The sequence below is a fragment of the Aethalodelphis obliquidens genome, unplaced genomic scaffold (assembly GCF_003676395.1).
Source record: "Aethalodelphis obliquidens isolate GAN/ISIS:26980383/991018 unplaced genomic scaffold, ASM367639v1 scaffold90, whole genome shotgun sequence".
Taxonomy (NCBI): Eukaryota; Metazoa; Chordata; class Mammalia; order Artiodactyla; family Delphinidae; genus Aethalodelphis; species Aethalodelphis obliquidens.
In genome coordinates this window covers 2,731,039-2,744,881 of record NW_020838034.1, presented here as the reverse complement: position 1 = coordinate 2,744,881, position 13,843 = coordinate 2,731,039, and the positions used below count along the sequence as shown (strand labels likewise).

The 13,843-nt window shown below is 51.3% G+C and overlaps 1 protein-coding gene across 5 annotated transcripts in view; it reads left to right on the top strand.

Moving 5' to 3' along the window:
• The window catches only part of IQGAP3 (IQ motif containing GTPase activating protein 3), a 40,421-nt gene that overhangs the window by 7,143 nt on the left and 19,435 nt on the right, over positions 1-13,843 (top strand). Inside the window, exons 3-16 of one of the 5 annotated variants that reach the window (XM_027094961.1) lie at positions 398-554; positions 1,184-1,261; positions 2,565-2,641; positions 3,389-3,456; positions 3,546-3,659; positions 3,902-4,080; positions 4,526-4,604; positions 5,180-5,343; positions 5,864-5,951; positions 7,562-7,725; positions 9,465-9,622; positions 11,335-11,456; positions 11,559-11,722; positions 13,087-13,177. In XM_027094961.1, coding sequence (XP_026950762.1) covers positions 398-554; positions 1,184-1,261; positions 2,565-2,641; positions 3,389-3,456; positions 3,546-3,659; positions 3,902-4,080; positions 4,526-4,604; positions 5,180-5,343; positions 5,864-5,951; positions 7,562-7,725; positions 9,465-9,622; positions 11,335-11,456; positions 11,559-11,722; positions 13,087-13,177 — 1,703 coding nt within the window. Of the gene's footprint in view, positions 1-367; positions 555-1,183; positions 1,262-2,564; positions 2,642-3,388; positions 3,457-3,545; positions 3,660-3,901; positions 4,081-4,516; positions 4,605-5,179; positions 5,344-5,863; positions 5,952-7,561; positions 7,726-9,464; positions 9,623-11,334; positions 11,457-11,558; positions 11,723-13,086; positions 13,178-13,843 lie in introns of those variants that run through there. The other 4 variants (XM_027094960.1, XM_027094959.1, XM_027094958.1 and 1 more) reach the window with 4 other exon arrangements.

The following is a 13,843-nucleotide window of genomic DNA, read 5'->3' as shown; positions in this document are numbered from 1 at the left end:
CTGGGTTCTCAGAACTTGCAGAATAAGAGAAGTGAGCAGGTACAATTTGGTTCAACAGTCAAATGCATAACCAGACTGAGTGAGAGGTTATATCATGTAACAGGTAAGAGCCTGTTTAAGCCTCACTGAAGATGGGCAGCTTCAGTAGCTGTCAGGGAAGATGTATAGGGTGGGTGGGGGCTGAGGATAGGCCAATCCAGGTGTTTGCGGCAGCTTGGGAGAAGGTGGGAACAGCCAGGCAATGGGCAGAGAGGGGAGTTGGGAGTAGGGCAGGAACAGGAGGCAGGAGAGAGTGAGAGGCTGCCTAGGGGGAGAGAGGGAGGGAGGGAAGGTCTTGTGGTTGGAATGAAGTGCTGTGGCTTGCCAGAGGGGGTGAGAAGCTTCTCTCTGCTCTCAGCTGGATGGAGGCCTGCCTGAAGGAGGAGCTTCCTTCCCCGGTGGAGCTGGAGGAGAGCCTCCGGAACGGAGTGCTGCTGGCCAAGCTGGGCCACTGTTTTGCACCCTCTGTGGTTCCCTTGAAGAAGATCTATGACGTGGAGCAGCTACGGTACCAGGTGGGGAGCAGAGGTCTCTACTTTCTACCTTCTTCCTTTCAAACTATCTGTTCTCAAAGTTGTGAGAGTGGGGTGACCATATAATTTATTGTCCAAACCTGGGTACTATTGAGGATAAAATGGGTGCTAGTAATCATTGCACTGGAACAACGGGTTTCAATTGGTGTCTTGCAGCTAGGCGGTGTGTACTATGCTTAGCAGCAAGGGGCATTTGCTAGGTGGGCTTTGAGATGCCTCTGATACGAGAACTTCCAAGCAGACTTTTCTACCCACAGTCTACACTCAGAGGCTTGTGAGCTTTGCCACCTTAAGTTACTTCCAGGACATGCTGCTCTAGTCAACCCAACCCGCCTCTCCTTCCCATCCCAGCTCCGGACTCCCCTTTTCCAGGAAGCCTTACTAGCTTGCTAATCCCATCCCTGTGCCATCCTTCCCAAATGACCCACTGGGTCATCCATCCCTGGTGGTTTCTCTCTGTTTTTGTGTCTCTGTCCTGGGGGGATGGGAAATCCATAGCACAGGGTCCTCTGCCCCCACCCCTTGAATCTTCAAGCTGTGGTCTGGGCTCTACCCAGAGGGAACCCTGAGAACTGTGGAAATAGATTCTCTTCTCTTTCCTTCCCTTTTAGGCAACTGGCTTGCATTTCCGTCACACAGACAACATCAACTTTTGGCTGTCTGCAGTAGCCCACATCGGTCTGCCTTCGGTAACATTGGGTCTCAGGATTGGGGTTCATCTTTGCTCTTCACCAGTACTCGCACCTCCACCACACACATGCTTTTTCTCCCTGGCACTCTTTAGTGCTCATCTCCATGTGTCTTCTAAATGAACTTAATCTAAGAGTTTAAGTTCCCTGAGGCTGTATGTCTTTGAACCATGTTACTTGGTCTCTGTCTTCACTTCCTTGTGGGTAAGGGAAGTGAAGGGAGGTGAAGGCAACCTGGCCCAGGATGCATTGTTGCCATTGTTCCCATTAGTCAGTGAGGCCCCTATATAACGCAGGAGGTGGGCCTCATGTTGGCCAGCCATCTTTCCACCAGAATTGCGTAGTGTGAAGCAAGGACACACCACATCCCAAGGTGGTAGACTTGGAAGCCTAGGCCAGGACCCCAACCGGACACATGCTGCATGTCCTCTCACTCTTTGACTCTCAGTTTGTTTCTCATCTGTAAAGTGGGGATAGTAATCCCTCCCCTGCCTTCCTTATAAGGTTGTCAGGAAGATCACATGATCTGTGTGAATTCCTTTTGTGAATTATAAAGAACTATACAAATTAAGGCATAAGATTCTGTAGTGTTTTTCTTCACTGTAGAAGGCAATTATAAGACAAGGAAATAACAGTTAAGACAGATGCTTTGGTGAGAGGCAGATCAATAGAGGCCATGTGTTCTCAGTGAGGCTAGAACACTTTTAAGTCTCTAGATTTGGTCTTTTCTTATGTATCTAAGGTAACCAAGAGGTATTGAGGTTAAACCTCGTTACAGTCGCCCGGTGGCATGAGAAATCATGCCTGAGGTTACTCAGTTCTTAGAGGGGCCCCCACTGATCAGAGACCTTTGGCTTGAAGACAGGGGTGGCATGCCCTGACCCTTGGCAGTCCTTGGCAGTGTGTGTTTCATTAGGCCCCTTGTGGAGTCATGGCCAGCTCCCAGCATGCCACCTTTCTGGCGAGAGTCCAAGGTGAGGGGCACAGGCTGGCTGTGTCTGTAGGATGAAAAGGGGGCCTGTTTCTCCTGGAGCATGTGGCCTGCGTCCTGTAGCCTTGATAGCCTTGTCTGGCGTTTGGTTAATCTGGGGCCATGTGTCCGTGGCTGGGTCTTGGCTTAGCATGTGTCCCCAATGCCTTTCTTTTACACTGAGTGTGTGGATGCAGTGCTGACTGTAAAGCGTTGGGGAGATTGACCCAGAAGCCCCAGGTCAGAGAAGAAACCCATTCCTCAGCCCCTCTCTCCATATCTGGTGCTGCTTCCAAGTCTTCAATGGCAGTAATTGGCTGGTTTCCCCTCTAGACCTTCTTGCCAGAGACCACGGACATTTATGACAAGAAGAATATGCCCCGGGTGGTCTACTGCATCCATGCACTCAGGTGAGAGACCGAGACTTTTGTCATCCAAGTTCCTCTAGGTGGATGCAACCAACAGTCAACAGCAACAAACATTGCAGCAGGGAGGATGGAAGATAGACCACAGGGAACACTTCTCAGAGGGACATTTTTGATCTACATAGTTTTGTTTAGACTTATGTGCATGCTGGAGGGCACATTTATGTGTGATCTGTGTGGATGAAGGGAAAGAGCAGGCAGGGAAGAGTGTTCAGCTTGTGACCAGGGTGCAAGGAAGTCAGATTAGGATGCATCTGGAGTGTCACATGCCGTCAGAGTGAATGGAGAAGGCTATTTAGTCCCACTCGCAGCCAGCCATCAGCAACCAGTTGGCTAAAGCATAGAAAGTAATTGACCAGTTCCTATGTCCATCATGTCATCTCTTCCTGACTTCATTTCCCACATCCGTTGAGGACTCTGTGCCTTAGCTTAGTGGGTCTCTGCTTGCTATGCCCTTTCCATCCTCCATCTCCATCCAGTGACCTGCCACTGAAATGTGTCCTTCCCTGTGAAGCCTTCGCAATCCCCCCAGAGCTCCTACAGCATCTTATTTTTCTGCTATGGCATTGCCTTGTGCTGACTTACAATAACCTCTCTCCCTGTGAATGGGGGATGACTTGTGGGCAGGTGCTGTATGGTCTTCATCTCCAAGTCCCCATAGTATCTCCTGCAAACCTATTATAGTCAGCATGTGAAAATGAATAGACCCCAATGCCTTCCATTGTTTCCTAGTCTCTTCCTCTTCCGGCTGGGATTGGCCCCTCAGATACATGATCTATATGGGAAAGTGAAATTCACAGGTAAGCCCAGCTCCTTCCCCAGCCACCACAGTCTGGGCAGGTCTTGGGGGTTCTGGGCCTGATGAAGGGCATCTGTGCTATCATTGCAGCTGAGGAACTCAGCAACATGGCCTCTGAACTAGCGAAATATGGCCTCCAGCTGCCTGCCTTCAGCAAGATCGGGGGCATCCTGGCCAATGAGCTCTCGGTGGATGAGGCTGCAGGTAGAGACCAGGCTCCCCTGCTGGGGTAGCTCAGTGAGTATGAGAGGACTCTGAACCTTATAGCCCCTGCATAAATCCTGGATACTTCTCATCATAGGCAGGGCCAACAGCCTACCTGGCTTGCCTGGCCCCTGTGGATGGAAAAAGGGGATGACGTCAGAGTAGGGTCTGCAGCTGGTTACGCTGTAGCTGGACTGGGGTTTGCTCTGGCATCCTGACCTTGTCTTCATGTCCCCTCCTAGTCCATGCAGCTGTTCTTGCCATCAATGAGGCAGTGGAGCGAGGAGTGGTCAAGGACACCCTGGCTGCCTTGCAGAATCCCAGTGCTCTGCTGGGGAATCTTCGAGAGCCTCTGGCAGCCATCTACCAGGAGCTGCTGGCCCAGGCCAAGATGGAGAAGACTGCCAATGCCAGGAACCGCGTAAGGAGCCTTGGATGGCAGGGGCCGAAAAGCTGGGTGGCCTGGAAAATCTCGAGTGAAACCAGGACTCCTATTTGTCCTGTCTCCGGAATCCAAAGTTGCCTAGAGAAACTAACTTGTCAGTTATTTTTGAGAAACAGGAGAGGAACTCAGGAGAATAATGGGAATTCAAAAGAGAAGATAGGGGAAAATGTTCTTGGGCAGGGCTGAGAGACTGGAATGTAGAACTGGATGAGATTAGACTGGAGATTCCAAAGGGTAGTTCAACTTAACTGTGTCAGTGCCAGGGGATTAGATCCCACGATTTCCCCAGATTCCTTCCAACCAGACTGACCTTTGGCCTTTGGAAGACCCCCAGAAGAAGAAATAGTTATAGACAGGGAGGGAGGGGTAAGAAAGATTGAATTGGTTTTCCCAGGTTCCCCTCTCAATGTAGTTTTTGCAGAATGATGGAGAAAGCCAGGACATCTATGACTGCTACCTAACTCAGGCTGAAATCCAGGGCAACATCAACCATGTCAATGGTAAGAGAGAAAGGCCAGGAGGGGTTTGAAGGGTAAGCCCCCGCCTAGGGAGTTATGGGGTTGGCTTCTCTCAGGCCAGAAGACCCATGACCTCACTTGGGCCAACACTTATTTCAAGGGAAGTTCAAAGTCAAGGCTGTGTGTGCTCTGTTTTATGTCTGTTAACGTCTGGAGAAGTGGTTGCTGTCAAGGGGGCTTCTGTTTGAATGGACATCCATAGAGTGGACAGAGGGAAAGGGGCAGGCTTTTCAGCTCTTGGTCCCGGGGGCAGTTAGTCTGGGGTCCTTCAAGAAGAGAGTTTGGAGAATGGTTGGGGGTAGGAGATCAGGGCAGGAGAGGCTGCTTGAAAGCCCAGGATGGAGCGTGCCTCTACCTTTTTAGGTCAGGATATCCTCAGGGTACGGGGTAGTGAGATGGGAAGGCTGTGAAGATCAAGCTGAAGAATTTGGGCTGGGCCCTAGGAGCCCAGGGGGCAGGGGTGAGGGTAACCCTGGGCAGGCAGGAAGAGGGCTGAACTGGGGATATTAAGGGTGGGCTTTCTCACACTATCCATTATGGAGTCTTGGTCTTTGCAGTCCATGGGGCTCTAGAAGTTGTTGATGATGCCCTGGAAAGACAGAGCCCTGAGGCCTTGCTTGAGGCCCTTCAAGACCCTGTCCTGGCCCTGCAAGGAGTGAGGAGAGACTTTGCAGACTGGTACCTGGAACAGCTGAGCTCAGACAGAGAGCAGAAAGCACAGGTCAGGCTCTGTCTATGACCTGCTACCTCCTCTATCTGACTATAGGATGGGGGAGGGCCTCACCACTGTCAATTCTTTGTATTCAGTAAGTACTGACTATATGTTTAAATGGTTAAATTACCCCAAAGCCTAACGGCCCATGCTGATCAGCTTCTGCCTTCTGAGAATCTCTCATACTGACCGGGGGGGACCCAGGGGCAGTCCAGTAGGCAGTGATATGCTCCCCCATTGCTGAATTGAGGCCTCAAGTTAGCAATCTTATTTTCAATGCTGTTGACTTTCTCCCTGACACTATATTTGTGTTGCCTGTGTTGTTATTTCAGGTGCTTGCTGGGTAAGAAAGAGCCAGAGGTTAGAGATGAGTTCTGAGGGATGGGTGGGCCAGGCTAGTCTGCCTAAAGGGGAGAGGTGGGGTTGAGGGTGGGTGACTGGGTGGACCTGGGGCTCATGCTGGCAGCTCCTGAAGTATGTTCATGGTCCCAGGAGGACTCTCTTCTACTGCATCTCTTCCCTCTTCCAGGAGCTGGGCCTGGTGGAGCTTCTGGAAAAGGAGGAGGTCCAAGCTGGTGTGGCTGCAGCCAACATAAAGGGTGATCAGGAACAAGCCAGTAAGTCATCTCCAGACTGAGACCTGGTCTGGGTGTATCACTGGCTCTTGGGAGAGCATGTAACTCCTTTGCCAGCTTCTGTGTAGAGCAAGGTAGACGGCTGCCCGATTTTCCAGCTCCCCACCTAGTGTGCCCTATTCCTGGCCGCCTGGGGGGATGCTACAGGTAAGTTCATCAAGGCCCTGGAGATAATAACAGTCAGTACTGCACCAGGCTGGACTTCTAGGACAGGCAGTTTCCTTCTAGGCACCTCCCCTGTATTTTGACCGTTTCAACTTGGTTGAGTTCCTTTGGCTTCTGAAATATAGTGATGGCCCAGATGAGAGAGAAACTCATGATCCAGCTCAGTTTCCCTTAAAAACATGATATACAAATATAATTCTTTATTAAAAGAATGTGGGTTAGCGATTGTCTCCCTCCAAGGGGCTCAATCGGGATAGCAGGCGTGAAGAGACATAGAGTGCCGAGGCGCCACGCAGCAGCCTGTGGACAACCACACCTGGCACGAATGCTTGCCTCCGACTGGACTTGCTCAGTCACCCTTCACCTTTGTCTGGCAGGGCTCTCTGTGGCTACCTCATGGAGCCCCCAGGCCGCTCCTGGCTAACTGCCTGCTTATCGCTCAGTTCCTTGCTGTTGCCTGAATAATCGCTCAAGCACAGATCTGATCTTAGCTTCTTTGTTGAACATCTTCAGACCGTCGTGGCTTCTTCCATATTTCTCCTAGACTTTAGTCCCATCTCCTCAGCATGGTAGGTGAGACCTTCCAAATGTCTCCCCCAACCCTTCTCTTCACATCCCACCAGCCCAGTTGAGTCAGATGACCTGTTCTTCCTTGACTGCCCACAGCTTTGCCCACTGCCAGGCCTCTGGTCCTCTGGATTACAGTTCTCCCACGTTTTCACCAGTGGAAAGCAGATGAAAATATCCTGCAGAGCTGCCTCAAATGCCTCCTCCTCTGTGAAATCTTCCTACTCTCTCCCCCTAGAATCCCTCCTCCCCCACGCTGCCAGTGGATTTGCAGGGAGGGGAAGTACCTCTCACATAGCGGTGGCAGCAATGCAATGTAGGTAATTTTGTATCCTTATTTTTCCCCAGTGGATTTTGTGCTCCTTGATGTCAATGCCCATATCTGCTTGGCATTTTATAAGCCCCAGCATTTGAAAACTAAAACTACATAGATACACCAGGGCCCCTTTTTAGCTTACTCTCGCCCTTTGCAGCCCAAATGGCTCCACCTTGGAGCTAGTTCCCTATTCTTCTGCGCTGTCATCAAGATTTGGTCCCTGGAGCCCCTTGACTAACTTCATCTTAGTTGTGCTACATAGCCTCCTGTCAATCTTATGCTCACCACCCTAGGAATTCACCTCTGCTATGACAGCCACCTGCTGAGCTACTCAACTTCTAGGCCTGACAAATTGCTTCTTCCGGAGCCTCTTCTTAAAGCGACCCAACCCCTTTCCCTCCTGAATATTTAGAAACGCATTTTGAACCTAGCAGAGGTTCAAAGCCATTTCCCCTCAGAGATCGCCAGCAGAACCTAGTTAGCCAGGAGAGTGGAAATGGCACTGGATGCCCAGCCTGTACAGCCTCTCCCTCCTCCCCTGCAGTGCTCCAGGCTGTGCAGAGGATCAACAAAGCCATCCGGAGGGGAGTGGCAGCTGACACCGTGAAGGAGCTGATGTGCCCAGAAGCCCAGCTGCCTCCAGTGTACCCCTTTGCATCAGCTGTGTACCAGCAGGAGCTGGCAGTGCTCCAGCGGCAGCAGCAGGGGGTAAGCCCTAGAAATGAGGATCCAGCTCTTGGGTTCCCAAGGAGCTGGAGGAATCAGAGCAGTCAGTCCAGAGCACCCATGAGGGCATCCATAGATTCTGGCAAGAGATTAGGGGTGGGAGGTGGGCTACCATCCTTGCCATCCTGAGTGTATTATAATAGCAAATACCTTTGAGAAAACACTGCTTTAAACACTCATTTAATCCTAAAAGAACCCTATGAGATAAGTATTATTATTTCCATTTTAGAGATGAGGAAACAGATACAGAAGTTAAGTAACTTGCCCAAAACAGCTGTGGCTGGCAGTGCTGGGAGTGCATGCAAAGCTGAATATACTTGAAGCCTATGTTTTTAACCACTCGGCTGTCCCACCTCCCCCTGTCCATACAGCTTCTCTGACGGTGAGGTGATAGGGCCCTCCTGTAGGGACTTCCCAGCCTGTTGGAGGAGTTAGAACACACCCGAGGGCCCAGGCAGAGACACAGGGAGGAGTAGATGATGTAAATGGGAGATGACTTCACACTAGGGAAATGGAAGGGGCAGAGCTCAGGCTAAGTCTGGGAAGCCTTCTTGGAAGAGAGGAGACTCGATAAAGAATCCTGGGCTTCCCTGGTGGCGCAGTGGTTGGGAGTCCGCCTGCCGATGCAGGGGACATGTGTTCGTGCCCTGGTCCGGGAGGATCCCACATGCCGCGGAGCGGCTGAGCCCGTGAGCCATGGCCGCTGGGCCTGTGCGTCCAGAGCCTGTGCTCCGCAACGGGAGAGGCCACAAGAGTGAGAGGCCCGCGTACCGCAAAAAAAAAAAAAAAAAAAAAACAGAATCCTAACATAGCAGGCATCTGTAGACCATCGACTCCAGGCACGACACTCAGGAAGCTCATGGTCTCAATGTATGAGACTATAGTACAAGGAAGCATAAAATAAGTCCTAAGAAGTAAAGCATAGCGACTAATGTGGACTTTAGAGCCAGAATCCTTGAGTTAAATTTCAGCTCTACTGCTTCCTAGCTATGTGACCTTGGGCAAACTATTTACCTCCTCTGCCCCTCAATTCATATATAAAATGGGAACAATAATATATTTATTTCATAGGATTGTTATAAGGATTAAATGAGTTAACATATGTGCTTAGAAGTGAGCCTGGCGTGAAATTTTTAGCCGCCATCATCATCATCATCATCATTATTATTATTATTATTTGCAGCATTCTATTTGTAGAGGACAGGAAGGGTGCTCCAGACAGGGAACAGCACAAGCAGATATTTGAGAAGGATGAGAAGACTGGGCAGGGAAGGGGCCCTTGGGTGTGTAGCACAGCGCTGAGGAGCCCACTTTATCTTGTTCTCAGTGTGCCCAGGGCCTAGTGCAGTTCTTGGTGTGTGGTAGGGACCAGAAAGGAGCAGGTAGAGCTCACTGGTTGAATGTGGGCTCTGGTATCCGGCAGTTAGCTTTAACTTATATTACTTGACTATGGGTTCATCTGTGAAATAGGGATACTTACCTATTACCTCTTTGGCTTGTTATGAAAATTAACTGATAATGTGCACAGAGTACTTATACATTGAGCACATAGTAAGCACTCTCAAGTATTAAGTATGATTAATTATTAGTGAATGGATTAGGCCATAGGTGTTTTGAGACAGAGACTCTGGGATGTGGGAGAGTCTTGGGGGCAGGATGGCAGGCAGACCCCCGAGGCCCTTCACCAGCCCACTAGGGAATCAGCCCTCCCTCTGTTGTAGGAGCTTGGCCAGGAGGAGCTCTTCGTGGCCGTGGAGATGCTCTCAGCCGTGGTCCTGATCAACCGAGCTCTGGAGGCCAGGGATGCCAGCAGCTTCTGGAGCAGTCTGGTGAACCCCGCCACAGGGCTGGCCGAGGTGGAAGGAGAGAATGCTCAACGGTGAGAAAGGTTAAGGTTTAGCTGCATGTTGAGAGAGGGGATGGGTGGGTGATGGAGGGAATGTAGTCAAGAGTCCAAGTTCTTGTGCTCGGAGACTAGCCTTCTGCATGATGCCCTGTTCTCCAGCACAGGCCAACCCTCTGGGTCTATTTGCAGTTCCCTGGCCTGTGTTTCTCCTGGGAGTTGGTGGGTTCACAGTCATTCCCCTTTCCTCCATTTATTTAATCTTTTATCACAAAGGTTTGAGTACCCACTCATGTGCCAGATACTTTTTATTTTTCAATTATTTATTTAGTTGCACCGGGTCTTAGTTGTGGCTCGCAGGCTCCTTAGTTGTGGCACATATGCTCCTTAGTTGCGGCCAGCAGGCTCCTTAGTTGTGGCATGCCAACTCTTAGTTGCAGCATGCATATGGGATCTAGTTCCCTGACCAGGGATTGAACCCAGTCCCCCTGCATTGGGAGCTCGGAGTCTTAACCACTGCTCCACCAGGTAAGTCCTGCCAGGTACTATTCTAGGTGCTGGGAAACAACAGTGAACAAAACACAGTTCCCTGCTCTCTAACTTATGTGCTAGTAGAGGGAGACAGACAAAAAACAAACATGTCAGATGATTAGAAGAGCTATGGTGATTAAAAATACAGGGCAAAGCAGATAAAGGGTGGGGACATGGTAAGGGCAGTTTGTCTCTGCTACATAGTATGGTTATGGAAGCCTTCTTTGGTAGGGGGGTCATTTGGAGTGAGACCTAAAAGGCATAAGTGATGGCCATGAGCTATCTGGGGCACAGACCCTGAAAAAGAAGTGTCTTTGATGTGTTCAAAGAACACCAGGAAGCCACGAGGCGGAGTGGAGGGAGGGAGGGAAAATAATGGGAGAAGAAGTTGCAGAGGCTGGACCATGTAGGCCTCTGGCTTTTACTCTGAGTGAGGAAGGAAGCCACGGTGGGGGGGTTTAAGCGAGGAGGGAGATTATCTGACCTACTTTTAACAGGATCGCTTTGGCTGCTGTGCCGGGAATCGACTACCGGTTTAGAAGGGAAGAAGCAGGGAAACCTGTTAAATGTCTGTTGGAGTAACCTGGGCGAGAGTTGATGGAGGCTTGGCCTAGTGTGGTAGCAGTGGAGGTGGTGAAAAGGAGCCAGATTTGGGGTATATTCTGATAGCTGAACTGACAGGATTTGGTTATGTGGTGGATATGGGGTGTGAGAGAGACTGGAGACGGGTATGACTCCCAAGATTTTTGGCCTGAGAAGTTGGAGTAAACAATTACCAAGATGGGAAAGACTGTGGGAAACGCAGGTTGAATGGGGGGGATCGGGAGTTCAGATGTTTGCTGCTGGGCTTGCGGTGAATTTTGGCGTTCACGTGGAGATGCCGAGCAGGCAGCTGGCATTTATGAATGGGCTATTGGTGTACTTTTTGGAGTCATTAGAATATGGTGTTTCGAGCCATGAGATTAGGTGAGATCACTTAGGGTGTGAGCACGGAGAGAGGAGAGGCCTGAAGACTGAGTCTTGGGATGCTCCAACATTTAGAAGTGAGGGAGGAACCAGCAGAGGAGACTTAGAAGGACAAGCTGTAAGGCGAGACGAGAACCAGGAGAATGTGACGTCCTGGAGGTCAAGTGAGGAAAGTAGTCCAGAAGTTTCCCCTGACCTCTGGCTCATGGTGCACATACTACCCCCCTCATTCTCACTCACCTGGCTACCAGGTACTTTGATACTCTGGTGAAGCTGCAACAGGTGCATGGAATGGATGGGACCTTCCTGAGCTGGAATGATCTTCAGGCCACTGTGAGTCAGGTCAACGCCCAGGTCCAGGAAGAGACCAATCGTGAGTGGAGTCCAGGACTGGGGGAAGATGGCCCAATGCGGACAGCCCCATCCCTTAGCCATAAGTCTGGGCCCTCTGCCCACCTATATCTCTCTTTCCCAGAGGTCCTTGCAGTCAGCCTCATCAATGAGGCTCTGGAACAGAACAACCCTGAAAAGACCCTCTCCTCCCTTCTGCTTCCTGCGGCTGGCCTGGACGATGTCAGCCTTCCTATCGCCCCGCGGTACCATCTCCTCCTCGTGGCGGCCAAAAAGCAGAAGGCCCAGGTGAGGCTTGGGCTGGCTGGGTTGGTCACCAGAGCAGGAAGAATATCCCCTATGGGTAGAGCTGTGCCCAGTATGCACCCTGGGAAAGCCAGTCTGATGGACACTGTCCCTTCTGGGGATGCGAGGCAGCGGGGGTTCTGATCTGACCATGGGGAAGAAGGGCAGAGTTCTGGTCGCCAGCACAGAGCGAATGGTGGGGGCCTTGTGCGTGGGAAGAGCACAGGTCTGGGAGCCAGAAAACCCAGACTGGATTCCCTGCTCTGACACTCAGTGACCATGTGACTTATAGCAATTCCCTAACATCCCTGAGCTCTCCTTATACACCTGTAAAATACCACATGCCCTGGTCCTACCTACCTACTGGAATGAGGGTAAAAACCAAGTGAGTTGAAGAATGTGGCAGGGTTTAAAACCTGTAACATCCAGAGCAGGCGGCAGCGTAGAGAGTGGCTGAGGACAAGGACTCCTGCATCCTTGTCCGGGTTGCATCCAACTCCAGGTTGCATCCTGGCACCTGACCCTGCACGTGTTACTTACCCTCTCTGGGCCTCAGTTCCCTCACCTACAAGCTTGTGATAATAGTGAACTTGTCTCAGAGTTATAGGGTTTAAGTGAGGTAATATGACAGGAGTACTAGCTAAGGTTGATGGAGTTCTAACTCTGTTCCCGAGCATTGTCTTATGTGCTTTGCAAGTTTCAGTTCATAAGAAAGTGCTTTAGAACACTGCCTGGAACACAGTGCTCAATAAAATGTTAGTTTAGAACGTTCACTCTATTAATGAGGAGAGCTGGGAGGGAGTAGAGTCTGGGGTTGGGGTTGGCCAAAGCAAGGGAGGGAGCAAGCCTTACAGCGTGGCAGGCACAGGCTCACTTGACCCGTGGTCACATGCAATCTTCCCACTGCCTTGTGCGGCAGAGGACCGTGGAGAGGAATGGGAAGGAGAGGGTGGAGGTCAGGGTCAGATGGGCCCAAGAAGCTGTGAGTTGAGGCGTAGGGGAATGGGGAGGAGGGGCAGGTAAGTGTGGCCTCCGGCGTGGGCTCTCCCTGGACATGGCTCAGGCACGAGGGCAGGGAGGTGAGCTGTTGAGAGGATGGCGGATGCTGAGGGTTTAAGAGGGTTCTGGGGGTGCTGTGGCCAATCTGAGCTGATGCTTGGCCTGAAAGCAGGGTAGGAAAGAACCTTGTGAACCTGGCAGCAGTCCAAGGGAGCCATAAGGCCATGCCCACGCAGGGTAGCAGAGGGGAGTGGAGACTGCTCCCCTGGGGCTCCCAAAGTGGGCCTGCGGTTTGGCTGCCCTGGGCAGCCGGGCTTGGGGAGACCAGCCTGGGCTCTCATCTTGTCCCATCTCTCTCAATTTGCCAGGTGACAGGGGATCCTGGAGCTGCGCTATGGCTGGAAGAGATCCGCCAGGAAGTGGTTAGAGCCAACCAGGACACGAACACAGCTCAGAGGAGTAAATGGGCGGCAGTGGGGGCAGGAGTGGGGGGAGAGGGGTTGGGGGAGGCGAGGAGACGTGGGCTCAGCGGGAGCCTCCCCAGTCACCTCCTTCTCCATTTCAACCTCTTTGGGGAGGCAGGCCAGAATGAGAACAGGGCTGCTGTTTCGACCGTAGGATGGATTTCCTAGCAGTCAGCTGGGCAGGAAATCCTCAGGAGTCGAGAGCCCATAGTCCACCCACTGCCTCCTTCTGTGCCTTCCTGTGTACACTTTCCTCCTACCATGTGAGCATGTGAAACCACATGGGGGTCAAAAACCCATCCCGTTTTCTACTGGTAGCTTGAGTCTGGGTTCCAACAATCATCTCTGGTTAGAGAATGTTTAGCCTTGAAGTTGGCGAAGAGGGGTTGGCTTTGAGGAAAACTAGGCAAGGTCAGTACAAATAGACACTGGTGTTATTTCTGGTGTGGGGTGCTGATGGTGTTAGTTTTCAGTGTCTGGAGTCCATCTGTCTGTCTGTGAGTGACTGGAAGGCAGGGGCTGCATCAACTCCCCCCACTTCTTGGACTTTATTCTCCTCCTAAAAGACTGTCTTGAGGCTTTCTGACCATATCCTGCCCTGGAGCTTCTGTACAAGCTGACTTTCCTTTTACCAAGCCCAGCCCAGCCCTCCACAGCCTTC